The sequence below is a fragment of the Oryzias melastigma genome, linkage group LG22 (assembly GCF_002922805.2).
Source record: "Oryzias melastigma strain HK-1 linkage group LG22, ASM292280v2, whole genome shotgun sequence".
In the NCBI taxonomy this organism is placed as follows: Eukaryota; Metazoa; Chordata; class Actinopteri; order Beloniformes; family Adrianichthyidae; genus Oryzias; species Oryzias melastigma.
The window spans coordinates 23,806,542-23,833,484 of NC_050533.1; the positions used below are offsets into that span (position 1 = coordinate 23,806,542).

The window sequence follows — 26,943 nt, forward strand, 5'->3', positions numbered from 1 at the left end:
TTTCCCTTGTTTGAAGGACAAATGATTAATTAAAAAGAACATCTCACCTACGCCTCTGATCTTTGGACAATACCCGGAGCTGAGGATTTCTCGGCACGTGTGCGCCGGGCCTCAGTGGGACGGGGTTCATTGTCAGACAGTCTAATAACACGGCCTGGTTCAGGGCCCATTGTGACCAGATGATAACTAGCTAACGAGCTAAGAACACCAAGCAAACAAAGACAGGTAACGCAAGGTGACAGTGACCTCCAATCACAGGAAAGGACAGCCGTTCCTTCAATCCACTTTTCATTTTCTTAACATGTTTTGTTTCAATCGAAAAATATTGTAAAACAAAGTGTGTTTTAAGTCTTAGTCACATGCACTAGAGCTGGGCGATCCTGATCCTGAGTATTGCCGATCTGATACCGATCAATATCACCGATATCGATACCAATATCAATATTTTTGTAAATGGAGTGAATGTGACATGAACCTTAAAATCTTCATTGTTTTTAATTACCATGAACGTTTTTTGTAAGTTTCTGCTTTTTAAATTTAGGATAATATTTTCAATTAAATGGGAAATAGTTTATTAAAATAAAAACTTCTTGTAACTAAATAAAATAAGTGAATGCAAATAGTCTACAAACCAAAAGAAAAAAGTAAATGTGCTATAAAAATAAATCAAAAATGTTTGACGACTAAAAAAAACAACTGGTAGAAATATAAATAATTTGTAACTTTCTTAGCCTTGAAATAGACAAGTAAAAACAGGTGAAAAGTAACTGGTCAAAAGCAACTCAGCATTTAAATAGAGTGGAAACAGGGTGAGAAATGTGTGCCGCCTGCATGCATGCAATGTGAGATCTGTGGGAGTGGTGAGGCAGCGACTCCGCTGGGTCCTTTTTGCAGTTACAGAAAAGTTTCTAAAAAAAGTGGAAATATCGATATCTGCGAGCTGGTATCGATCCTATACAATACCACAGGGGTGTCAAACCCCAGGCCTCGAGGGCCGACATCCTGCTGGTTTTCCTGAAATCCTGCCTTATCTGCTGTTGATTACCTGGATTAGGAGTGTTTAGCCAATAAGGAGCTTCAATTGCAGGTTGGTTGGAAAACACGTAGGACACTGGCCCTCGAGGCTTGGAGTTCGACACATGTGCAATACCAACTTGAGATCGATGGTATAAATATTTTTGGATCGCTCTGCCCAGCACTAACATGCACCATACGGGTACTGTGGGCTTGTTCTGAGACGTTCCGGGTTTACCTGTCCGTCTGGTGCCACTGAGTGTCCACAATGTTGTAATCATTACGAGACCCCCGGCTGCCCCCCCATTTTCAGGCTGAAAACTCTCACCGGGTCAGCTCTCGCAGAAAGTCCCTCATCCTGAGAGTCCAGAAGGGCCCTCCAGCTCACCAACCGGGAGAATTGCGCCCTGCGAGCAACAGCCACTCTGAGTTCAGCGAGGAACAGGTTGCTGCGCGAGGGCATTTACCCCGGGTTCTCACCGGGAATCCCATGACCCTCACATGGCATGGTCCAACCATCTGAGACGCAATCGGACCATAGTAAGCCACCTTCTCCACTGCAGCTTCTTGTAGGGTATCCGGTGCGATTTCATATCTTAATGTGACGTCCAGAATCAGACCATGGTCGCCCTTCTGGCAGAGAAGGATGGGTATTCTGAGGGCATCCTCAGGTGTAACTCCCTCTCCGTCGTCCAGTCGGGCCGCTCTGCCTCGACAGCAAGAAGGTCACAGATTTTGTTGTGTCGGTGGACTCTGCTTCCCTGTACCAGGATGTGTGAACAGGACTCCATCCTTGTGCAGGAGCATCTGCAGGTTGCCCCAACCTTGTTCCTTCCTCTATCAAGGAACTCCCTGGGCTATGTCACAGATCACAGCGCCAGCCCTGCAATACAGTGACGCTCCCTAAATCCCGCCTCCGAAGGGCTCCTGAGCCATGAATTGCACCACAGAACTGGTCCACGCCCAAATCCTGGACCAGCAGAGGCCTCCAAGCGAGAATTCCGTCCCTCCTCCAGTCCCAGGACCAGCCTGGAGGATCCCCCTCGGTGAGATCCGTTTTGGCTCCCAGTGTGGAAGCTTCATCAATGGCCCCTCCCACCACTGCCCATCTCCGTTGCCGTTCAGGTGGAGGATTAGCCCTCACTGTTGCATGTCTAGTCCACGGATCAGTTGACCGGGACAGTCGATATACCCATCTAGCTTCTATCCGCTGCACGAGCTCCTCCAGTCTCAAGATGCCCAACCCTCCATCTCGGTAGAGCTCGGTAGATCAGCTCGTTAGCTGTGGAGGGGGCTAATGGGTAAAGGCAGGGATGCAACCTTTAACAATAAAAGAGCCATTTGGGCTTGTTTTCAACTGATTCAAAATCTAGAAGGAGACGCATAGTCTTTAGACTTTAAGACATTTGGATTTGCATTCATGACCTTCTTTTTTTTAAAAATTAATATGAATCGTGTCTATTTCTTGGCACAACAAAAGCAAAAATACAAAAATAACCTCTCAAAATGTGATTTTTTAAAACTTATTTTCAAAATAAAAGATGATCTGTGCCAAACAGGATCATCTCAGTGCAGCTATTCACCAATGCTGTGCAGAATAAGATAATATGTGCTTTTTTAACTCATAAAAGATCAAACTTTTTACCAAAGTTTTGCTTTGCATATAAAATCTGTTCATTCTGGAGGTAGAGTTGAGCAAACAAGACGTCTTCAGGTCAACAGGATGTAAAAACCTACATAGTTTATCATCTATGTGAACCTCAGACATCAATTCATACATTTAACTAATCTAAATTAAATAAATGATAATCAAGTAATCCTTACTATAAAAAAACTATTTTCTTTTCCATTTATTTATTTATTTTTTTGTTCTTTTTCCTCTCTTTGTCCTCAGCAGTCTTACTCTGCTGGGTTTTGTTATTTTAGTTTGGATCTTGGTAGTCTTAGTTTGCAGGCTTTGTTTATTTGTTTTCTTTAGTTAGTTTTGGTTAGACAGCCATTAGCAGGAGCTGCTGACTCTGACGGTCGACATGTCTGGGTCAGCAGTCTCCATGACTTATTTTATGTTTGGCCAAGGATCCACCATGGAGAGATAAAAGAGACACATGTGGATCTGGAGCCAAAGGTTGCAGACCTCTGGTTAAGGGACAAAAATGGAACATAGCATTGTTGTTTGTGTGGTAGGTGTATCACAAAGTATTGGTTGGGCTAATGTAAGTTACTCGCACGTGTGATGAAAAGGTGATGTTGGCCCTTAACACACACTCTAGTTGTTTGTAGGGTGCAAATACTAGCTCCTTACTTCCTCACTGATGGCATGCAAGTGCCCGACTTTTAAAAAATTGTTGGCAAGGTCATGAATGTAGAAGCTGCTCTCAGGTGTGCAGAACGGCTGGCTTTTTATATAATCACGGGCAGCTTCCGACCATTGGCAACTGATATAGACAGCTGCTATTGGGAGACATTTACGCACTGTCCAATCAGAGCTGCAGCCAAGCAGAAATTCTGGTGGCCACCTCCATGTAGCCACCCAGCTGTCGCTGGACTGCCACCGCAAGACCTCAAAAAATGCCTGTGCGGCCACTAACTTTTAGAGAAAAATTGTTCGGTCACTGTAAAATTTAAGCTTTTTCTTCAAACCTTAACAGCCATCGCGTGGCGTGTAAAAATATGACAACCACCTCCTGATCACAAATGCTACCGTGTCACCACTTGCTGATTTGCTGGAAAACTTGCTTTTAGGTCGCCGCGCTGTGTCACTTTGGGATACATGATTGTAGCTGTGGCTGGGTGGGTCTCTGAGTAGGATTTTAAATGACCAAACTCCATGCAGTAATACTTAAAGAACAGATACAGATACATTTCAAGACAGAAGAACTTAGACCTTTGGGGTGGAGCAACAAACCTTTCCTTCCATTTCAAAGTGAGTGACAAAAGCTCCCACACTGAAAACTGAAAACTTGTTCATAGATGCGTCAAAGCACAGCCTCTTTATGTTCAAGATGATAATTCCCTCAAAGGTCTTCCCTAAAATCCTTGTCGTTCTCTGCTCACTCCCCCTTATCTTTTTGTTCCCGCTCCTTTAATCTCTTTCCTTCTTTACTCAAGTGATGAAAAGAAAGACTTCCTCTGATGGCCTTATCAGGATGAGAAGTTCAAATAAAGGAGCACTCTAATAGTCTCTTTTCTCCTCTTTTCCTCCCCAACCTTCACTCGTCAATCCCCCCCGGCTGCTGGTCCTTTTTACTCCCCCTCCTTCTCCCAGAGATGGAGGATTGCTTTTGAAATGTAAAAGCTTTTAAATGGTGAGGAAAATGTTGGCACATTTTTATGGATGTTTGGCCCCGTCCCTGTCGGTTCTGGTCTGGGGAAACTGACAGAAGAAATTAGTTAAAGGTGTTTGCAGTCACACGCTCACACTGATACTGGAGAACAGGGAGGAGAAGTATGGAGAGAGAATAAACTCACTCCGATTTGTGCGTGCGGATTCTTCATTTGTGCATGCGCATTCTTGATTTGTGCGTGCGGATTCTTCATTTGTGCGTGCGGATTCTTCATTTGTGCGTGCGCATTCTTGATTTGTGCGTGCGGATTCTTGATTTGTGCATGCGCATTCTTGATTTGTGCGTGCGCATTCTTGATTTGTGCGTGCGGATTCTTCATTTGTGCGTGCGCATTCTTGATTTGTGCGTGCGGATTCTTGATTTGTGCGTGCGGATTCTTGATTTGTGCGTGCATATTCTTGATTTGTGCGTGCGGATTCTTGATTTGTGCGTGCATATTCTTGATTTGTGCGTGCATATTCTTGATTTGTGCGTGCGGATTCTTGATTTGTGCGTGCATATTCTTGATTTGTGCGTGCATATTCTTGATTTGTGCGTGCGGATTCTTGATTTGTGCGTGCATATTCTTGATTTGTGCGTGCGGATTCTTGATTTGTGCGTGCGGATTCTTGATTTGTGCGTGCATATTCTTCATTTGTGCGTGCATATTCTTGATTTGTGCGTGCATATTCTTGATTTGTGCATGCGGATTCTTGATTTGTGCGTGCGGATTCTTGATTTGTGCGTGCGGATTCTTGATTTGTGCTTGGGTAAATTATGCTGCGGCTGTGGATTGTTGCTTAGGTGGCGATCTGATTCGATTCACGAATCAAGTTCAACGATTCATGAATCGAACCACGATTCTTACTTTTTAATATAATGTTTGTTTCTGTGTTTGTCTTTTTACTGGATGCATGAAAATTTAAATATTTGTATTAAATCACCATCATTTCCACCTTTATGAAAAACAGGAGATCAGAATCAACAAAACTGATAAAAAACCCACAAAGATTAAGATAGAAAGAAATGTTGTCTGTCATTTTATTTTATTTTAGTTTTTGTCAACTTACTGTATAAGTTCAGGAGTAATATAAACAACATAGAAATTCCTTCTTGTTTTTGATCATTTAACAACAAAACCTGAAAATGTTCTCCAAAGTTTTCTTTCCTCAAAGTACTTCAACATTTTACGTTCAAAGTGATATATATTGGTGCAGAGCCCGTATGAAAGCTAGAGTTGCGTTAATTGCGTCAACTGTTGAAGAGTTACCATAACCAAAAGAAAGTTTTAGCTCCAGTGTTAAAGCAAAGTAATGTTTTCACAAGTTGTCAGTGAACGAAACTTCAGTCTCAGTTTCTGAACGGGAAAAAGCTCTTGATAGCCTTACTTTGAAAACCGGAAGCCTCACCGTCACGAAGATGTTTACTTCAGGTGATAGTCTCGCTGCTCTTTCGGCCTTGTTTTAGTTCGTAAACTTAAAATGCTACATTAATCTGTATTTCAGAGCAAAAATATATAGTCCCCAGATAATATTTTCCTACACTCTATTACATTTATAAAGATCGCAAATCAGCGATCTTGGACGTCGCGAATATTCGTACTTGAATTTTCAGGGGCAAATCGTGAATACCTGAGCACCTGGATACTCGTTACAGCCCTAATTTGTGCATAACTTTGGATTTGTATGTGCGTAATTCTTGATTTGTAACTCATTAATACGTTTTGTGCATTTGTACAATAATTATATATATATATATATATATATAAAAAATACAATTTACACATGCACAAATTAAAGTTACAAAAAAACTGAGGTTTTGTGTGTGTGTAAGAGGTGATTTAATTCTGTTGTAATTTTCATTTGTGCATGTGTAAATTGAATTTTGGTATTTTTTTTTATTTAAACTTTTTCGTGCTTATGCTCATAATGTATTATATGAGTTACAAATCAAGAATTACTGACACATAAATTAAGAATACGCATTCACATATCCTAAAGTACACACAAATCAGGAATTACACATGCATAAATGGGGGTGATACTAATTTCTCTCCACAGAAAGAGGGAGGGACTTTCTGCTGCAGATTACCGGCAGCTCACTTTTGGTTTTAAAGTTTGATTGCTGGACAAAGGAAGGGAGGGAAAGAGGGACAGAGTGGATGCGTGGATTAAAACAGGAAGGGAGGTGAAGAAGACCGTTTCTCACTTTTAATTGAAGTTCATGTTTTTCGCGTGCAGCATCAGCATCACACAAACTTGGTGGAGGGATTGGGGTCTGTTACATCCCTTTAGAAAGACCGTCTGACATCCAAGTGATCCTAAGTGTTTGTGTAGAACCCACAGCTGTTGGCGAAAGGTGGAGCAACACCGATGGACTGGTGAATTACAGCAGCGTTCTCCGGTCTATAATCATTTCCAGAAACGATTCAATTTGATTCACCTGAGCCTGGACCGATTTGATTCCAATTTTTATTATTCAGTTAATTCAATTCAATTAAATTCAATTTTGAGTTTACACATTTAGACATATTTGTTTAGAAATACAATCATCATCTATATATTTTTTAAGATATTTATATTAATCTGATACAGTTCAAATACTATAAAATGTATCAGTGAAATAATGAGATTTTTAATAACAGTGTTACATGGATTCTCAAAATAAGAAGCGCCAACCAAATGTTTGGATCATAAACATAGTAAACATTGTTCTGCCTCTCCTGGAAGATGTTTCAGTTTAGCCACTAGATGGAGCTCACGCTAGAGCAGTACACTTTATTCAAGAGGAATAAGCAAAAAATACACACACACAAAACTGTTTTAGACCGTAAATAGTTACTTTAAAAAAGTTTATTTAAAAGAGTTTGGAAAATGGAGCAGCCGTGGTGCAGTGGTAAGGGGGTCAACTCCTGATTGGAAGATTGCTATGTGTCGAAGTGTCCTTCTGCAAGACACTGAACCCTGAATTGCCTCTGGTGGGAGGTTGGTGCCAGTGTTCAGCAGTGGAGCCACCATCAGTGTGTGAATGTGTGTGTGAATGGGTGAATGGGTCTGTGACTGTGGAGCGCTTTGGGCACTCAAAGGAGGGTAGAAAGCGCTATACAAGTATACGCCATTTACCAAAATTCATTTCTGTGAGTTTATAAATATGTTTATTTAGCAAACAATGTATGTTTAGGTCGACTGAGCGTTAGCATTAGCTGTCCTATGTGAAATTTCAGTAAACGTTAGCATTAAGCTAGCAGGCTTTAGCGTTAAGTGCTAAATTCATTTATATTTTTATGGATTGGTTATCAATCTATTAAGCTTAGATTGATTCAACTCAATTAATCTAATTTATCAACCCAACCATAGTCTCCAACCTTTTTTAACCCTCACCATATCTCATGGGGTCCAGATGACCCAAGCCTTACATTGACGTGTTATCCATCCCATGACGTGTGGGTGGACAGGATTTCATGTCTGCCAAGAACACCAGTAAAAATCTAAAATCATTGAAAAAATGACCAGATGACCCGCACTCCCAAAGTCAACATACCCAGGATAGCACAGGGGTTAGGCAAGCACCCAGTTTAATACCAGGCAAGATTTTCACAGACTGACCTAAACAAGGTTAAAGTCCAACTTTTTTTTTTTTTAGTCTTAGATTTCTCTTGAGTTTTCAGGATTAAGTTTACCTTCATCCTCTGTAAAGTATCTGTATCTGCTTTTAGCTTTATTTGTACACTAAATTTTCATGTAGATATGATTCAAATATGATACGATGGTGTAAATCCCACTATGCAGAAGACCAGGCTTACTGGCAGAAACTTAAACATATATATTATAAATGAACTTAAACATCCCAAAAAACATAGAGAAAAACAATGAAAACCAGACACTTAAATAGACTGAGGACCATCAACACAAATGGCGACAGCTGTGGATGATTGACAACCTAAACTTGGTGTGACTGACAAGAGGGACAACAACAAAAAACATGACCAAAAGCCACACTAAAGCACTCAATCCTCACAGATATAGATTTTCTCTTAACTCACATCAATCAAAGTTGAAGCTAAAAAAATTAGACGTCGACTTCAGCCTCATCAGATGGATAAACACACTCAAAAAAGTAGCTTCTAAATATAATAATAAACGTGAACCAGATGTTTGAGCAACTTTATTAGCAGCATCCTCATAACATTAGACAGGTGGTTGCTGAATGTTCTGCGTTACTATTATTATGGTCTGTGGGAGCAACTGTAACAGTAAATCCAGATTTGGAGGACAGATTGCTGGTTTTTACTTGTTAAATGCGGATTTCTTTTATTTTTTGCTTGTGCAAAATGTCCTCGATCGGATCAAAGATCGGATTAGAATAGAACCGTCCACACGGGCCTGAAAAACGTTATCTGATTGTAGCAAATGTTTTCATGGGCAACACGTTTTTGACATGCGCAGAACTGTCTAAAATGTCGGAAATAACGAGTTTCATTGTGAACAATATAAGATGCTGCATAGAGTGAGATGATACTCTCTGAGTTCCTTCATTATTATTAATAATATTTTTAAGTGAATGTTTGCTCATAATTTTCTAAATCCGTGCAGCAAGGTGCTGTATCTTGGCTGCATGCAAATATGTGGGAATTTTGTCTGGATATGATTGGAAACATGAATTCACAGGATTTTTGCATAGTTTCTCAGGACTGTTGGGTGTGCAAAGCAGCTTTTCCGCATTCATACCCTCCTGAGGTCGTTCAGACAGACACAGTTCTCCGGGGAGACACGGTTTTCCCGAATTCAGCATCTCACTTGCGCAGACCAGTTGTAAGGACTGCGGTCCGAAGCTCACACCATAACAAGCCTGGACTCACGGACATGAAAGATATGAATCCTGCTGATCTGCTCATAGAAACCGTTCGCTTGCGGAGAGCAGCCGATCGGTCCTGTTCGCGCTCCAGAGACGTCTATGGAGCGCCATAGCCTCTATGCATGATGTAGAATCCAGCGCAGTAATGACACAAGATCGGAATGGATTGTTTATATGCACTACAACAATCAGTATAACCCACCTATCTTGATCGGAAGGAAATTTGGATCCGAATGAGTCTGATTGGGTCACAGTATTCCGAATGGCGTTTTTATTCTGATCAGGGGTTTATTCTGATTACTTGTGCCCATGTAAATGGACACAAGTAATGGTTCTTCTTCTGTTTCCTCACTGGCTTTTTTCTGCCAAAAGAAAATTTCCAGATATGTTTGTTTCTGTTAACTTTGCTAGCTTTGGATTTAAATTAACGGGTGGATATTTGACCTTCAAAAACGAGTGAGATATGGTGAAGAGAACCCAGTTGTTTTTCAAAATAAAACTTCCTTCAGGATATATGTTCTGGTATCGCCTGTCCGTCCTGGGATAGGATCTCTCCCTCATGTGGGAATCCCTAAGGTTTCTTCTTTTTTCCTCACTCAGGTTTTTTTAGGAGTTTTTCCTTACCGGGAGGGAGGGTCTAAGGTCAGGGATAACCAGTTTATGTAGTCTGTTTAGTCTTTAACTATTGTTCATATTTTGAAGCCCAATGAGGCAAATTCTTTTGTGATTTTGGGCTATATAAATAAAATTGAATTGAATTGAATGGAATATAATTACAAATAAAACAGGAAAAGTTTTGTTTTTTCCTCTTCGGCCTGGTACCAAATGTCCCACGGACTGGTACCGGTTCGCACCGGTTGGGATCACTGTTTTACAGCATGTCCACCACCATCTCCACAACAGCCAAAGACTGCATTATTACAGACGCTGGGTAGATCCATTGGTGGATCTCATGCTCCACCCTTCTCTAACTTGGGAATACTTCGATACACAAAGACTCCCACCTGGAGGTGCTTTCTGACCTCCAGCTCTCACTGGTTTTCAGCTGAAAGCAAAATGGCAGAGATGAGAAGCTGAAGTTGCCTTTTGCTGCTTCAGGTTTGGCTGAATGTCAGAAACAATGTCTTAGTGATTCTTCCAGAAAGTGTCCTAACAGGTTACTAACATTCAACTGTTCAAACACACTCAGACGTCCACCCTCTGCTCAGATGAAACGCTCTTCTTGGACCTTTAAAGAGTTGCTGTGTTATCGCGGCTGTGACAGACAGACAGAGAGAGGCCGTTCTTCGTCCTCCGCTGTCCTTATCTGAACAGCAGCCATTGTCTACTGTAAACAGCCCTGTCCTTGATAGGAACGCCTAATTGGAAAGCTCTGATATTAATGAACCATGAGTGGCTTTTGTGTACTCTGAAGATTGCATTGAGGGTAGTAGGGGTTGGGGGGGGTAGTTTAATAGAAGTTTGATCATTCTGTTTCAGTTATAATCTCTTTCAGAAAAGTTTTTCATTTGTCTTCAATACTTTTATTGCTTTCCATTAATGGAAACAGATTCAATTCAGGCAGACTGAGGTTCTTTCCATCGATGCAAAATCCGAAGATGTTGATGTTTAGATTTCTTTCAACAGGTTCAAGACAAAAGCTGCATTTCCACCTTCAATAGAGTTCCCATGTTAGTCTGGATCGAGCGCACAGGTGTGGACACGCTCATGCAAACTCTGGTCTGAACTTAAGCAGACCGAGACCTGTCTGGTCTGCTTATTTCAAATAATATAAATATATGATTTAAGTAGGCTTAATAAAAACAAAACAAAATAATAATACAAATCCATAATAATAGTAGCAAAAATTTATACTGGAACATACCACTATATATACATCATGTGTTTACATTTAATCTTAAAGCAAGCAATACTTGAATATAATTTATTAGATCATTGGCATAAAATCCTGTCCACATTTGTCATGGAGGGAATCACACATCAATATGTGGTTGGAGTCATCTGGACCCAAAGAGAGTGGAAGGGTTTTAAATGTAGTTTTTACTTTGGGTGCTATAAAGTTGCAATGTTTTCTACTATTTAGTTCATTTATAGCAAAAATATTTTGTAAACCGCATTGAAACATAAAATGTTTGGCCTTATACATTGCCAGCAGTGTCTGAAAAGTACATTTCAATACTCGACTCATTTTAGAGTCTTATGCCTTATCTGTTTTTTTTTTTTGTTTTCTTTTTTTTTTTTTTTACAAAACTGTTAAAGGCTCTAGGTTTAAATCAGAAGAATTAATCCAGACTTCCAGACAATACAAAAAAATATGTTTAAATCAAAGAGAAATAAAAAATATGCTTTGCTTGGTAATTTAACAAATATTTCACTTTGTTGAAAATTTCAAGATTTTTCCATTTTTTTTTATATAGGCAATATCTTGCTTTCACTTTAAATCTTCATTCATAATCCCCAAAATTTAAATTAATTATTTATATAACACATTCCACATTAATTTAATATTTGAGAGTTTTTTGTTAGTGAACAACATAAACTTTGTTTTGTTTAAATTGAACTATTGGACTATTTATCTCAGACTTCCCTGTACAGTCCAGAAACAGGTTCTACTGGTTAGTTGGTGACAACAAACAGTTCCCTGAAGTTTAGTCACAACGGGTGTTTCCACAAGCTGTCTGAGAAATGGTCAAACCTTTACGGGGGACACAGGTGGTCCAGACAAAACAGCAGCTTTAGACTATTCAATGAACATTTACAAAGAAAAAGTTGGTGCACATTCTTTAAAGGCAGGCTGCACATTTTTTGACCACTGAAGCGTCGCTCCGGAACCGGAAGTCCAGAATAATTATCACGACAAGTTCAACATGTGAGACCTTTGGTGATTCATTAATGTTGCCCCCCCCCATGTCACTATTTCTGTCAAACAGGTGGAGTGATCTTCACACATATGACTCTTGCAGTGACATAAAAACAGCACAGCAGGAGAAATGGCCATTCTAGTTTTTTATTGATTCGGAAAAATAATATTGCTACATGAAAACGCTTTTGGACATGCAATTCCTAAAGGGAAAACTGGCACACACTTTCCCAAAATTGGAAAAACCTTTTCATTTCCAGGATTTAAAGGAGTAACTCTTGTTTTCATATTCATTTTCTTTCCCCTCTGCAGATTGGAATCCTTTTAGCAGTTCGGTTTTGTGAACGGTTTTTCATCTTCACTTAGCTTTTATGCGACACTTTCGGGCTTTAAGGAGAGAAAAGGGAATGTGGACCAGCTCTCTTATTTTTCCCATCATAAAGCATGTGGGACAAGCGCACCAATAAAGACGCACTTCCATTAGCCGTTCTAGCTGGACTCACCGGCTCAGCCTCCTTCCTTTTTCCATTCCGCTCAGCAACACTTCAACATGGCGGGCTCATCTATCACAGCGAGCGCAGCAAACGCCCATCGCTGCTGCCTCCTGACAATACAGAGGAGTCCAGGCTGGAGGGAACCCACGCATGCACCGGGAGAACACGCTAACTCCATGCAGAAAGCTGGGACTGGAACCACAGCCTGTGAGGCAGCAGTGCACTACGCTGAGCACACTTCACACGTCAAACTGCTGATCTGATTAAAAATCGCAAAGGGAGAAAGCTATGAGTTTAGAAAAGAAAATTAAATCCATGAAAAGAAAGGTTTTCAAAATAAAAGTAGAAGTTATGGAATTTAGTTCTCTTAGAAACTGCATTTTCAAATGTGGTTTTAAACCATATCAATAATTTAACATGAGTTAATGCTGTTATTGTGATATTTTCATCAACATTTTGTTAACTCCTAGAGAATTAAAAGATAAGATTGACTCTTTTGTCGGGGGTCACCGTGGACGGGTCACCAGGGACAGATACAGCCTAGAAAAGATGGCTTTTTGTCCAAATATGTTGTGCTCTACTTCGATTATTGTGTTCTTCATCTTAAACTTCTCTGGGTGTCAAATGAAGTAAAACAACAGTCTGTAACCAGAAATGTTCTGTCTTAAACCACTTTTCTGAAAGGATGAAGTGAAAAAAGTCTGTCACGACTGGAAGTGGATTTATCAATAGTTTCGGTACTTTTAGGTAAAAATAAACCAGATTACCAGATTATTCAGTCAGATTAGTTAATGGTGACTGTTTTTTATTCAGAGACTGAGATATGAAGTTTGTGTTAAAAAGGCACAATCAGAGGTTATATCTGAATGCCCATCATACTCTCTATATACTAAAAAACTACATAGTGCAGGACTATCTAGTGCCCTGGATTTTAAAAGTAATTCGGACAACATGCTCATATGACGTCACCGAGTAAAAACACGAGAAATTTGAACGTTCTACAAATACTTTTTATGAATCCATTCTTTTGAAGATGAAAACTTTGAATGCTTTTCAAAAGAATACATTAAAAACCTTTTTTTTTTTAATCGATCACAGTCGCAGTCTAATCTGCTAGTGTGGAGGCGGTCCTGGGAGAAGTTAGGGGAGGTCATGGAGAAAGATTAAGGCCCAATCCGAATTCTTCCCTTCTCCTTCTCCTTCATTTAGCCCTACAAAGGGAGAGTTATGAAAAAATAGTGTCTTATATTTCAGGCCTCGCTTTCATTTGATGACGTCACCAATAATCGCTAGTCTGCTAGCGTTAGCTCGAACCCACGAACGTTTCAATGCGGGCCCCATATGGTTTACCTTTGGGCTGAACTGGTAGCCCCCAGGTGGGTTTGTTAGTGAGTTCCAATGTTAGCCCCACCTGTGTTCGCCCAATTGGCTTAGGTGGGGACATGGATAGACATGAAAAGTTCTTCAAAGGCAAAGGATTGTGGTCTATATTCGGCAATCTAGTGAGCATCGATGCCCACTAGTTTTTCATGGAGACTTCTGGGAAATATCTTGGGCACTTGGTTTTAGAATTGTACATTTGAACAGCCCTACAAAATAGCGAATGCACTATATAGTACACAAAGTAGTGAGTAGTGAAGGTTTTGGACCCAACCAGTCATGTGACACCAATGTGATCCCAGCAAGGACAAATCTGACAGCAGCCGTTCAGCTTGTTCTTCAAGAAAAGAGAAGACTCGTCTCATCATGAAATAATGTTGAGAGTTGTTCTCACCTGAGTCCAGGTGAGTGTGTGTTCATGTGCACTCTCAGACCTGCAGATTGTCACACTTCAGATTCACACTCCACCACAGAACTCCTGGAAAATAGTTGGTTTTATTTTCAGTTCACCAGTGAAAATTAAACAGAGGTGACTGTAAACTTGGATGATTGTGATAAATGTGAGTGATTATGATGAATTATTCCCCTCCATTGTGCTAATAGTGTAATTAGCAATAATACTTGAGACTTGTGATGTTGAAATAAGGTGACGCTGCGGACAATTAGACTGCAAGAAGCTAATAACGAGGAGCGTATGGCGTTCTCCTTCAGGCCTGAATTACTGTTGATCCTGGAGAAATTAAGGTGTTTTTACAAAGCTAATTCTGATCTATGATGGGGGAACCTGTAATGAGCTGCTCTATTAGGGACAAACTTTACTGTTGACGTGAGCTTAGCCTGAAGCAGCACGCTGGTGTTTTCTTAAACTCCCACTCCAACTATATGTCGACCTATTGTAAAGCGTTCCCAATGGTCTTTTATGTTGATGCAGTTTTTAGCCAAAATTTAAAAAATGTATAGTTTCTGCAGAGCGGCATGAGTTCATTAGAAATATGCCTGTGAGTTGTGGGCAGGACTGTTGACACGGAATAAACCCCGCTCCCACTTCCAGGCATCCATCTGTTTACATGCTCTCCTGCTAGCTTACAGCCCCTCACACCTCTCACAATTCTGTAGTCTTTAGTATGTCACTAAGACCGCATTGTCCCATTAAACCACATACATGTAGAATCAGGGGATCATGTGACCAATATGATTCTGCAATGGCAAAAGAAAGCCAAAAAACTGCAACGCGAAGAGGGACGACACTGGAATATCACATTTTAGTAGTACACAGAGTAAAGTATGAAGCTCTGTTGGGTACACCCACCTGTCTGCCAATTAAAAAAAGCAATAGAAAATAAAACAACTTACATCCAAATTTTACTTAGAATGAAACCATAAATTTGTTTATTTTTGGTTTAGAATCTAATTTTGTTTTGGGAGTCATGGAAAATCTCTTCTGCCACCTGTGTTTTTTAAAGGGTAACCAAACAGGCAGTTGGGGGCTGACTCCATTAACCAGCGCAGATTTGAAAAATCCAAAAAAGGAGGCGGAGCTAGTGGGGCCACACTGAACGGTGGAGGTGTGGCTTGGATCTATGATTGACAGCTAAGTTAGCTTTATGTAGCTGTAACACTAGAAGACTCAGTTCTTGCACTGTTTACAGCTTAGTTTTTAGAGATAATAAAATGTTAATATACCACGACATCAATCATCATCAACCGACTACAAGCGGCTGAAATGAGTTTTCTCCGGAGGGTGGCTGGGCGCTCCCTTAGAGATAGGGTGAGGAGCTCGGTCACCCGGAGAGAGCTCGGAGTAGAGCCGCTTCTCCTCCGCATCGAGAGGAGCCAGTTGAGGTGGCTTGGGCATCTGATCCGGTTGCCTCCTGGACGCCTCCCTGGAGAGGTGTTCCGGGCATGTCCCACTGGGCGGAGGCCCCGGGGAAGACCCAGGACACGCTGGAGAGACTATGTTTCTCGGCTGGCCTGGGAACTTTTTTAAATGATCAAAAATTTGGCAACAACCAGCAGAAAGCACTATTAAAGCCCCATTTATAAACAGCCAACAAAACTTGATTTAGAGTTTGGTTACCCTTTAGAAGAACTACAACACTTGGAACTTCCTGTTTGGCATCATATTCAACAAGGAAAGACATGAGCTAGCTTAAAAGTAAAAACTTAAAAGGGTTTCTATGAAAACCGTTGGTCAAATCGGATGATTGACACTTTTATCGATCCGTCAGAATCAGATTGAAAGAAAAAAACTTGGATTAACTGTTTCTACACAATCAAACTGCTCAACTCCGATAGAATTTTTATTTATCTAAGATAGTCTTCCTCATTCCAGGTCCTCGAGAGCCGCCACTCTGTGAAGACATCTGACTGAACTAATCAGCAGCTAGCAGGGCTTGCAGATCTGGAAAGTAGGCAGGGTGGTAGCTCTCGAGGACCTGGAATGAGGAACACTGATCTAAGAGGTGAGCTACACCTGGAAAAGCCCCTTTTTACTCAGGATTAATTTATATAAGCATACATATAAATTAAACATTAGATATCAGCAGTCATCCCAAGTTTTCCTTGACTAACACAATTCCTCCTTTAGGGTCCCATTCTCTTAAATTATCTACCGACACACTAGAGTCAAACATGTCCATCAAAGATGTCCCTCCATCTCTTAATACAAATTAAATAAGAAAAAACATTCACACATTCACGTCCTTTACATATTTCTATTTTCCTGGATGATTTGTCCATAACTGTGAACGGGGCATCCATCCTTTTAAAATAATCTGCACTGATGGCGTCCTCTCATATTCTCGCCTCCGGTTTGAGGGGCGCTGTTTGAGATGGGCATAAAACCAAAGAAAAAAGAACAAAAGAACTCCAACAAACTCCAATTAATTTAAAGTCCTCCCTTAACAGACACGCTCACACAATCACCAGCACCAATCAGCCCAGAATAAATCTGCGGAAGATCTAATTACTGTGCCGTCTCCCAAGACCCCGGCTGCTGCAAAGCCAATCTACAACTCCTTGTTTGAACAGGCTGATGAACTAAGGGACTTGATGGATATCAAGTCATTTTGTTTAATTTATAAATGGATTTTCCCCTAATACTTAAATTATCATCAGCCTGAGAGACAGACTGCACCATGAAAAGCTTTTGGAAGGTAAAAAGTCTTGAGCAAGCCGTGCTGCAGAGGATGGAGGGAGTGATGGATGAAAGAGTGGATGAGAGAAGACAAACAGGCCCAGAGAGGACTTCCACTTCTCAACAGTTTAGCATGGAGGGAAGCAGGTTCATTCAAAAGATGAAATCAAAACAGCAGAAGGGAATGCTGATTACTGCAGAACACCAACAACAAGACTGTATCAAGATTCGACAATGAGGGACCTGAAAACCCAGAGAAGGAGACACTCAGATGTATGGACTAGTTCTAGTTCTGGTTTCCGTACTCCTCAGCACACTAAGGGTAAATGCTACATTTGAACATCCGAAGTAGTAAATAAAACAATTATTTTATTATTATTATTTAATAGCATGTAGCTGAAATATTAGCTAAACTCCAAAACAGCCTAAAAAACTGAAAAAAGCCTAAATTAGCCAAAATAGCTAGCACGTAGCTGAAATATTAGCTAAACCCCAAAATAGCCTAAAAACCTTAATAAATCCTCAAATACTCCAAAAACCTAACAGAATGCCATTATAACTTTCAACTTTACTACACTCTGACTTAATATAATATAAAGTAACGACTAACCGACTATTAAATTAGTCATCGATTACTTTAATAGTCGATTAGTTGTCGATAAGTGACTAATCGTGGCAGCCCTAATCGACGGAAAGTTTGGTCGTTTTCAGTAGTCTTTTAAAGAATTCCAACCACAAACGTTACCTGGTTCAGGTGTTTCCGAGTGCGATGAAGAAGAGGCAGAGGAGGCCCCGTCCTCGTTGATGGCTGCTTGGGACAGACTCATTCCTCGTCCTGGAGGAAGCTTCATCCCAAGCTGTTCCGCCATCTCCACGTGGTCTCCCGGGTGGATGTAGTCGAAAACACTGCTCCCAGTCAGCTCCACCTGTGGAAACATCGTGAAGATTGTTGCTTAGGAGGTCAAAGGTCGATGAGGAGTCGGTACGAACCGTACATGGAGAGAACTGGACTGATCAACCACTCCCCCCTCGCGTTGCAGTTAGGAATGACCAGCTAGTCCCAAAAAGCCAAACTCCCATAGACTTCTATGCAGAAATAAACAGCGATCACTCATTCCATTTATCAGAATAACCGTTCTTACTCTGGTGTCTCTTTTTTTTTTTTTTTGATACTTTTTATTTATTTTCATTTTTTAACAAACAGAACATACACACATGGATGCAAACCACTGTCAAAAAAATAAAAAATAAAAAATTAAAAAAATAGAACCTGGGGCAAGTAAACTTGATTTATATACTCAAAGTTAGCAGAAATCAATTATGCTTCTCTTAGTTTGAAGGCAGTCCATTTTCTCCAGCTTCTTGAAAATAAATGTCCTTGAAGTTGTAGAAAGAAGGTGAGCTTTTCCATCTGGTGAATTTCGTCCATAATTTGAAGCCATTGGACATCTGTAGGGGGGTCGGGTTTAAGCCAGTTCCTTGTAATAGCTTTTTTACAAGCAATCGTTAGCACCTTGAAAAGATAACAGTCCTCTTTCTTGATTACATCTTTGGGTAGAAGTCCCAGTAAAAAGATCTGGGGATCTTTGGGTATTATGTAGCCCATTATACCTTCTATTGTTTTAATTACACTATCCCAGAATATCCTCAGTTTGTCACAGAGCCAAAAAATGTGGGAGTGATTAGCATTTACATGTCCGCACTGTCTCCAGCAATATTTAGGTTTCCCCTGCTGTTTGGTAGCAATCTGTGGTGTTATAAAGAATCTGAGGATTATTTTCCATCCAAATTCTTTCCATCTACCGGATCTGGTTGACGTTTGTTGTGTTTTACACAAGTCATGCCAATCACTTTCCGATAGTTTAATATTTAATTCTTTTTCCCATTTTGATTTGGCTGAAACTGAGTTATCATTTTGGCTCTGTAGCCCCTTATATAGTCTAGAAATGGTCTTGTTTGGTAGATGTCTATAGGATTCTGTGAATATTGTTATCAGTCCCTTACCTTTAAGTGTTATGCCTTGTTTTACATTAGAATTATAAAAATGTCGAAGTTGCAGATATCTAAACAGATCCCTGTTTTCAAGATTGAATTCAGATTTCAACTTTTCAAATGACTTTATTTCATCTCTTTCAAGAAACAGGCACAGAGCCGTCAAGCCTTTATCTCTCCACCGTGCGAAGGCTGGGTCTGTTCTACCTGGTGGAAAGTTTTCAGTGAAGGAAGGCCAGATTAAAACTTTAACATCATTTTCCATTTTAAACTCTTTAATAACTCTGTTCCAGATCTCTATTGTGTTCTCTACTATGGAACTATTCTTATCAAGATCATTCTTACCTACGTTACCTAAGTTCTTTTGGGGTTGACACGCTCCCAGATTCATTTCAATCTGTTTCCATTGGGCTTTGATTTCTGGAGCGCACCAGCAAGCTATGTATTTCAACTGAGCTGCATAATAATATTGTTTCAGGTTGGGAAGGGCTAAACCTCCATGTTCTTTGTCGAGTTGAAGTGTTTTATATTTTATCCTCGGTTTTTTTCCGCCCCATATAAATCTTGATATTAGTTTATCCCAGGTAACAAAATAAGAATTGGGAACCACGATAGGTAGTGACATAAAGAGATATAGGAATCTTGATAGAACATTCATTTTTACAGTCTCTATTCTAGCATTGAGATCTAAATTTAGTATTGTCCAGCGTTTTATATCTTCCTGAATCGAGTCTAATAGTTTGTCGTAGTTTAGTTGTACCAAATCTTTCAAATTTTCTGATATTATGACTCCTAGATATTTTATTTTCTTTGTATCCCATTTAAATTTGTGGTTCCGTCTGGTTGAATCACTTGGTGAATAGTTTATTGTCAAAACTTGAGTTTTTGCAATATTTAAGTGATATCCAGATAGCTGGCCATATTCTTCCAATGTAGCCATGAGTTTTGGGAAAGTTATATCTGGGTTTTGTAAATAAGTAATGATATCATCTGCAAAAAGTGCTATTTTGTTATTAGTGTTTCCTATTATAATTCCTTCAAGCTCCTCATTTTGTCTAATGGCTTGGGCTAAGGGTTCTATAGAAATTGCAAAAAGAGAGGGACTGAGACAACATCCCTGCCGAGTACCTCTGAACAATTGAAAGCTGTCAGTGAGGTGGCCGTTAATTTTTACTCTGGCTGTTGGATTACTGTACAGTGCCTGTATACATGCAATCAATTTTTTATGAATTCCCAGGCGTTCGAGTACTTTGTAGAGAAACGGCCAGCTGACCCGATCAAAGGCCTTTTCTGCGTCAAGGCTGATTAAAGCTAGTTTAAGTTGTTGTCTTTTTGCCTGATCAACAATATGTAGTGTTCTTCTAATGCTATCATGTGTTTGTCGTCCTTTAATAAATCCTGTTTGGTCTTCGTGTATTAGATCTTGCAAATTCTCCTCCATTCTTTTGGATATTATAGAGGTAAATAATTTATAATCGACATTCAAAATTGAGATTGGCCGATAAGATTCACAGTATTCTTTGTTCTTCCCTTCTTTAGGCAGAACAGATATTACAGCCTCTCGCCATGATGGTGGTATCTCAGCTTTGTTAAGGCTCCAATTAAAGGAGTCCAGTAATATTGGGGCTAGCTCTTCCTTAAATATTTTATACCATTCGTTTGTAAAGCCATCACTGCCTGGGCATTTGTTTGTTTTTAATTTTCCAATAGCTGCATTCAATTCTTCTCTTGTGATAGGTGTAATCAAACTGTCACTTTGATTTGTTTCCAGTGAGGGCAAGTCCAATGCAGAGAGATAATTTACAATATCATTTTCTGGTATCGCCGGTGGGCTTGAATACAGTGTTCTATAATAGTTTCTAAAAATGGTATGAATTTTTTTATTTTCATAAGTTAAGCTATTAGTAGAGGGATCTTTGATCTTGATGATTGAATGTTTCAGTTGTTGTTTACGAAGGCGTTTTGCCAGAATTCTTGTTGCTTTTGGGCCAGATTCATAAAAAGTTTGTTTTGAATATCTTAATTTTTTTTCGAGCTCGTCATCCATCAGATTAATTATTTCATTCTTGGTCGCTTTGATGTCATGTGTTACTTTTTTGTCATTATTCTGTTGTTGTAGACTTTCAAGACATTTGAGTTTTTGTTCTAATTGGTCATATTTTGCTTTTTTGGTCCTTTTTATGTATGCTGTCCTAGAAATTAGTCTTCCTCTCATTACAGCCTTAACTGTGTCCCACACTAAAGTGGGGTTAACTTGCCCATCATTGTTGATGGAGATGCATTCAGTAATTTCAGTTTTAATTTCCTGAATAGTCCTTTCGTTATTTAAAATGCCTATATTTAATCTCCATAGTGTGGATTTCAACTGTTTTGACAGTTGTATAGTCAAGTAAATTATATTATGGTCTGAGATGTCAGATGTTCCAATAGTGCACTCCTTTACTCTAGATCTGTCAATTGTATTCATCAGGAAAAAGTCAATCCTAGAATGGACATGGTGTGTGAGTGAATAATGGGTAAAGTCTTTTTCAGCAGGATGCAGCGCCCTCCAGACTTCAAACATACCCATTTCTTTAATTAAAACGTTAAGAGTTTTAGATCTATATGTTTTTTGGCGTTTTTTGCTTGTACTGTCGATTGTAGTATTTAAGATTGTATTCCAATCTCCACCGCAAATCAACATTCCCTCACTCGAGGAGATTATCAGATCAAACAAATATGGTAAGTATTTTTTATCACTTTCTGGTGGGACATAAATGTTAACGAATGTGACAACAACATTTTCAATTCTCCCTTTCACAATGGTATACCTGCCTTCCCTATCAACAACCTCAGAAATCAATTCAAAATGTACCAAGTTAGAGATTAGAGTGATCACACCTCTTTGTCTGCTGTTTTTACAACTACTGTAGAAGGAATTTGCATATCCTAATTTCTTAAATTTTTCATGTTCTTGCTTTGTCATGTGTGTCTCCTGCAGGAGAGCGACTTGTATCCCATCTTTTTTAAGTTTTGCTAGGACTCTTTTTCTCTTGGCTGGATTGCCTAAACCATTTACATTTAAAGAAGCAATTTTCAAATTATGCATTTTTACTCATCCTTCCAGAACAGTATTCAATAGCCCCAAAGAACACACAATGAACAAAAATGTAAACAGTAAGAACCTTAACAGAAGAACTTCCAACTCCAGTAGAGATAAATCCTCCGCTGTTCTGACCCCGTTGGTGGGTCCAGGGGAAAACCTCCCTTATTGGGAGGGCCCCGTGAGGATAGTAAAGGTGTTTGTAAAAAACAAACATCAACATCCTATTTGTCCAACCAACCTTTCATTGAAACCTTTTCCTCCCATTGGTTGATTGATACAGGCCGAAGAAACATTTTCTTCATTTGTAGCTCCATTTACTTCTCTGATGGGTCTCGTTGGAACCCTCGCAGCTTTTCCTTTGCTCTCTGGGTCATGTTGGGGTTGCTGTTGGTAACAGGCCTCCAGCCCAACATTTCACGAAGTCTTGCCTGGGCTCTGGTCTCGTCTTCAGGTGGAGCAGGTTCCTCAACCTGGAATCCGCGACGCTTCAGCTCGTTGTAAACATCCCTGGCAGAGCTGTATGTGCGAACACCATTTTCCCAGTGGATCCTCATATTTGTGAATGGGGTTTGGAAGCGTATACCTTTATTTTTGAGGACTTTCTTGATGGCGTTGTACTCTTTGCGCTTTTTGACAACATCTGATGAGTAATCATGATCAAAGGAAATGAATCTGGAACCGATCTGCATCTTTCCTTTTTTCCATGCTTCTCTTAAGATCATTTCTTTAATTGTAAATTCCAAGAAATTTACAATAATTGGCCTTGGAGGCGCATCTGGGCCAGGTTTGCCTGCCAAGGAGCGGTGAGCGCGCTGGATTTTCAGGTCCAGGTCTTCTGGTAGAGACAGTTGACTCCTAAAAAACTTTTCCATGAACTGGGAAACTGATGCGCCTTCTTCTCCTTCTCCAACTCCGAAGACACGGATGTTATTTCTTCGTGATCGGGATTCCAGGTCGGTTAATTTGAGCTGAAGTTTCTGCTGCTGTTCCAGACATGTACAGATCGCCGCGGTCGCCTCCTCTGCCCAGCTTTCCACATGACTCACACGCGACTCCGCTTCGTCTATTCTTTGTGACAGATTCTGTACTTCAGACGCAATATTGTCCAATTTACCGTTAATTTCTTGACCGAGTTGAACAATGTTACGTTCCAGACGTTCGTTATCCCCCTTGAGGTCTGCTTTAAGTTCCATTATTGCGGTAATTACCTCCGCGGAATTCATGTGCGTTTCCGTGTTGCTGCTAGCTTGATCCAGCTTGTTAGCCTTCGCAACCGCGGCGGTTTTCTCCTGGGCTTTCGGCATTTTAAGACACTTTTATGGCCTGATATATGTCTTATCCCGTTAATCAAAGTTCGAGAATGAAAATCAAATATATATTCGAGTTTAAATGGGACAAGTAATTGTTATGTTGGGAGAGCGGTTTCGTAAAGCTGCCGACTACTCCATGGGTTCACCGGAAGTCCCTCTGGTGTCTCTTTTTAACATCTTCTTGTTAAATCTATTTTTTTTTCATGGTATATTTTCTTTATCGCAAGATATTCAACAATTAAACTAGCCAATTAGATGCCTCGATGAGAGCATGTAGTACCCGTTGGCACATATATATATATATATATATATATATACACACACACATATATATATATGTATCCATATATATATAGTAAGTCTGAGGTCAAAATAGTTCATTTCCTCCTTCATCCTAGTCTTTAAAATGATCACATTTACCAAACAGGTAAAAGAAAGCTACAAAATAACTATCATGTCTCATTACTGAAAATGTTAATTTTCTGTCCTCTGTGAGAAAAATGCGTCAAAAACATGTTTAAAACAACAAAAACATGATTTTCATCTGAATGCATCTTTAATTAATTGAATAAACTGAACAAAAATGCTCCACTGACTATATTTGTAATCTTTTATAACTTAAATTAAATATTTTATATGTGTGTTTCTTCTGAAATAATATTATTTATCAGATTTCAGGTGAATATCTCTGGATTATGAATGAAGGGTTTTGGACCATAATGAGCAGAACTAAATAACCACAACTGGTTTTCATTGGAACCATTTGTCCCTCCATCAACATTTTCTGGGGCACTATTATCTCCTGGAGAGAAACGTAACTTGAAGCCGTAATGGTTTGAATCCAGGACTAATCAGCTGTCATGGCTCAGGGATGCCGCATTCCAATCAGAGCAATCCCTCTCCCAGTGCACTCACTGACGGGATGAAAAATACAATTCCCATGTCACATTTCTTCCCTTCGTCCTAATCCTGTCCTTGGCCGTCACGGATCATCAGCTGTGTTGTTATCCTTGTGGAAACAGGCAGAGCGCCGTCTCGCCTTTGAACAAACAGACGGTTTTGCACCTTAAAGACTCTCATTAGTGCGTCTAAAAGTGGATTTGCTCTTGTTAATGAGAGATCAAAGCGGAGGAATATCAAAACTGAACACACAGATTACAAAAACAAAGAGGTCATAAAGCAGAGGACTTGGTGTTGAACAGACAGACACAAATATGATGTGTTATTTAAAGAGGGCGCTTTTATTTGTACATATCAAAAGACTGTACACATTTAATTCCACGAGTTAATCTGGTTATGTGTGAGTTTGTGTGTGTGTGTGCACATGTTTGTGTGTGTTTTTAGGTCCACTGGGACAAAAGGGATTACATGGGTGTAATCCCCTTAATAAGAAATCCCTTTAAGGCAATTTAGTTTCCTCATAAAGTCTGATCTGGAGGAGAAAGCGATGATGGAGGAATGATGCTGATCACTGAGTCACGCGTGCACGCAGAGCTCCGCGGGAGCCGCCGCTCCTGTTTACACGTTACAGTGCTAATTGGATCTGCAGCGCTCTTCCTCGCTGAAACACGGTGACTTTTAATCAATTAAAAGACGGTAAAACTGTTTAACATAACGTCTCTGCTGGAGCTAATTACACAGACGGAACAATGGCGAGACAGTCTTGGAGCATAATCATCCATACATGGGGTTGGGGGTGGTTGGGGGGTTCAGTTAAAAATGACAGCACCCCGAAGGATTTCACTGTAACCAGGTACATGTTCAGGGACCTGCAGTCAGTCGGCACCTAACTTAGATGAAGCATCTTCATCCAACCACACAACAGATGGAATGACCGCTGACGTGATCAGGTTCTCAGTAGGGATGTTCTGATGCGATCACATGATTGAAAATCGGCCCGATCACGTTGTTGATGATTATCAATATCAGATGTTGTCCTCTGATCAGGATCGGATATTTCATTTATTCTTAATATTTCAATCTTATTATTCTAGATACATATTCCACTAGAAGTCTCACTAAATGTTATTACCATAAAACGCAGGAGAAAACGGCAGCAGCTCAAGCAGGAGCCAACATAAACCATTCGTCAAGCTAGCTAGATGATCACAGATTCAGATTTCCAGGACCAATAACTCTTTTAAAAATGCTTTAAACTGACAGCAAGTGTCTCTATTGGTTTTTCCTAGCACAAACAACAACCTATAAAGGCATTTCAACAGAAGATGCAGGTTTTTGTTTGCGTTTAATGTGAAGCTCTTTGTGCTGCAGAGCAGCTGCTAACTGTGCTAAGCTAAATGCTAGCTCCGTGATTTAACTCCTTAGGACCCGAGTTGTTCTTTGATATGCCCGTTTTATTTATCTGACTGGGAAATAACAGTTAAGAAAGTTAACTATTGTGTATATAAACTGAAAATGTGATGTCTTAAGAACGAAAGAATCACATCATCTTAACAAAATAAATAAATGGTTTTAATGATATGAGCTACTCATGAACGCTCATTAAATTTATGCCAAAACAAAGTCATTTTCATTTGTAATCATTTTAAATGAGGACAGGAATCACATTTGATCAAAAATGTTCAATAGCTCTAAAGATGTTAAAGCTAAAGTCACTAAACTTTCTCACATGACTAATTATCACTTATATAACAAGAAAATTGTATTTTCTTTCCTATTTTATATTTGCTCTATTTTTACTTGTTTATTAAAGCTACTTCACAGAAGTGTTCTATTGACGTTTTTAATGATAAAAGAAGGTTAATGAAATATAAATAAGGTTTATTCAGTTTGTTCATGTTTTAAATGTGCTACAGAAGTATTGGATCGGGACTCGGTATCAGCAAGCCCACAAAATCAAATGACTCGGAATCGGATTGGGCCCAAAAAAACCTGAGCGGGACAACGCTTGTTCTTCGGCATCCGATTTTCTCAGGAGGACATCAGGCGGATCAGAAATCGATGAGGATTAGAGGAGTTTGAACAACACACCTCCAATGAGCAGAACCGGGTTCAGAGCTTCATCCAGTCAAACACTCTCCTCTGACTTGACAATCACTAGCCTTTCTTCTAGACTCAGAGATTACATCTACACAGGAAAACAATTTTGAAATGAAATGAAGCTTTATTTGTCATATGCAGCATCAACACAGGTCAATACATCAATGAAATGCTTGGGATGAGAAGAACACACTGGGTACCACTTCTGTCAAATGAGGCTACAGTTTACACAGACTCACCAAAATTGGACGATTTGGAAAAACGTTGACCAGTCTGGTCTCCATTTCTGCTGCTACATTCAGATGGTCAGAATTTGGTATCAACAACATGAAAGCATGGATCCATCCTGCCTTGTATCAACGGTTCAGGCTGGTGGTGTAATGGTATGGAGGATATTTTCTTTCTACACTTTGGACCCCTTAGCACCAATTGAGCATGGTTACAACACCACAGCCTACCTGAGTACCATCCTCTGATGCTACTTCCAGCAGGATA

General features: G+C 39.8%; 1 protein-coding gene across 5 annotated transcripts in view; it reads right to left on the bottom strand.

Annotated features, from left to right (window-relative positions):
• Positions 1-26,943, bottom strand: part of LOC112151794 (neuronal PAS domain-containing protein 3) — a 263,302-nt gene that overhangs the window by 30,760 nt on the left and 205,599 nt on the right. For all 5 annotated transcript variants that reach the window (XM_024280899.2, XM_024281058.2, XM_024280981.2 and 2 more), the window contains one exon: positions 17,807-17,987. In XM_024280899.2, coding sequence (XP_024136667.1) covers positions 17,807-17,987 — 181 coding nt within the window. The remainder of the gene's footprint in view (positions 1-17,806; positions 17,988-26,943) is intronic.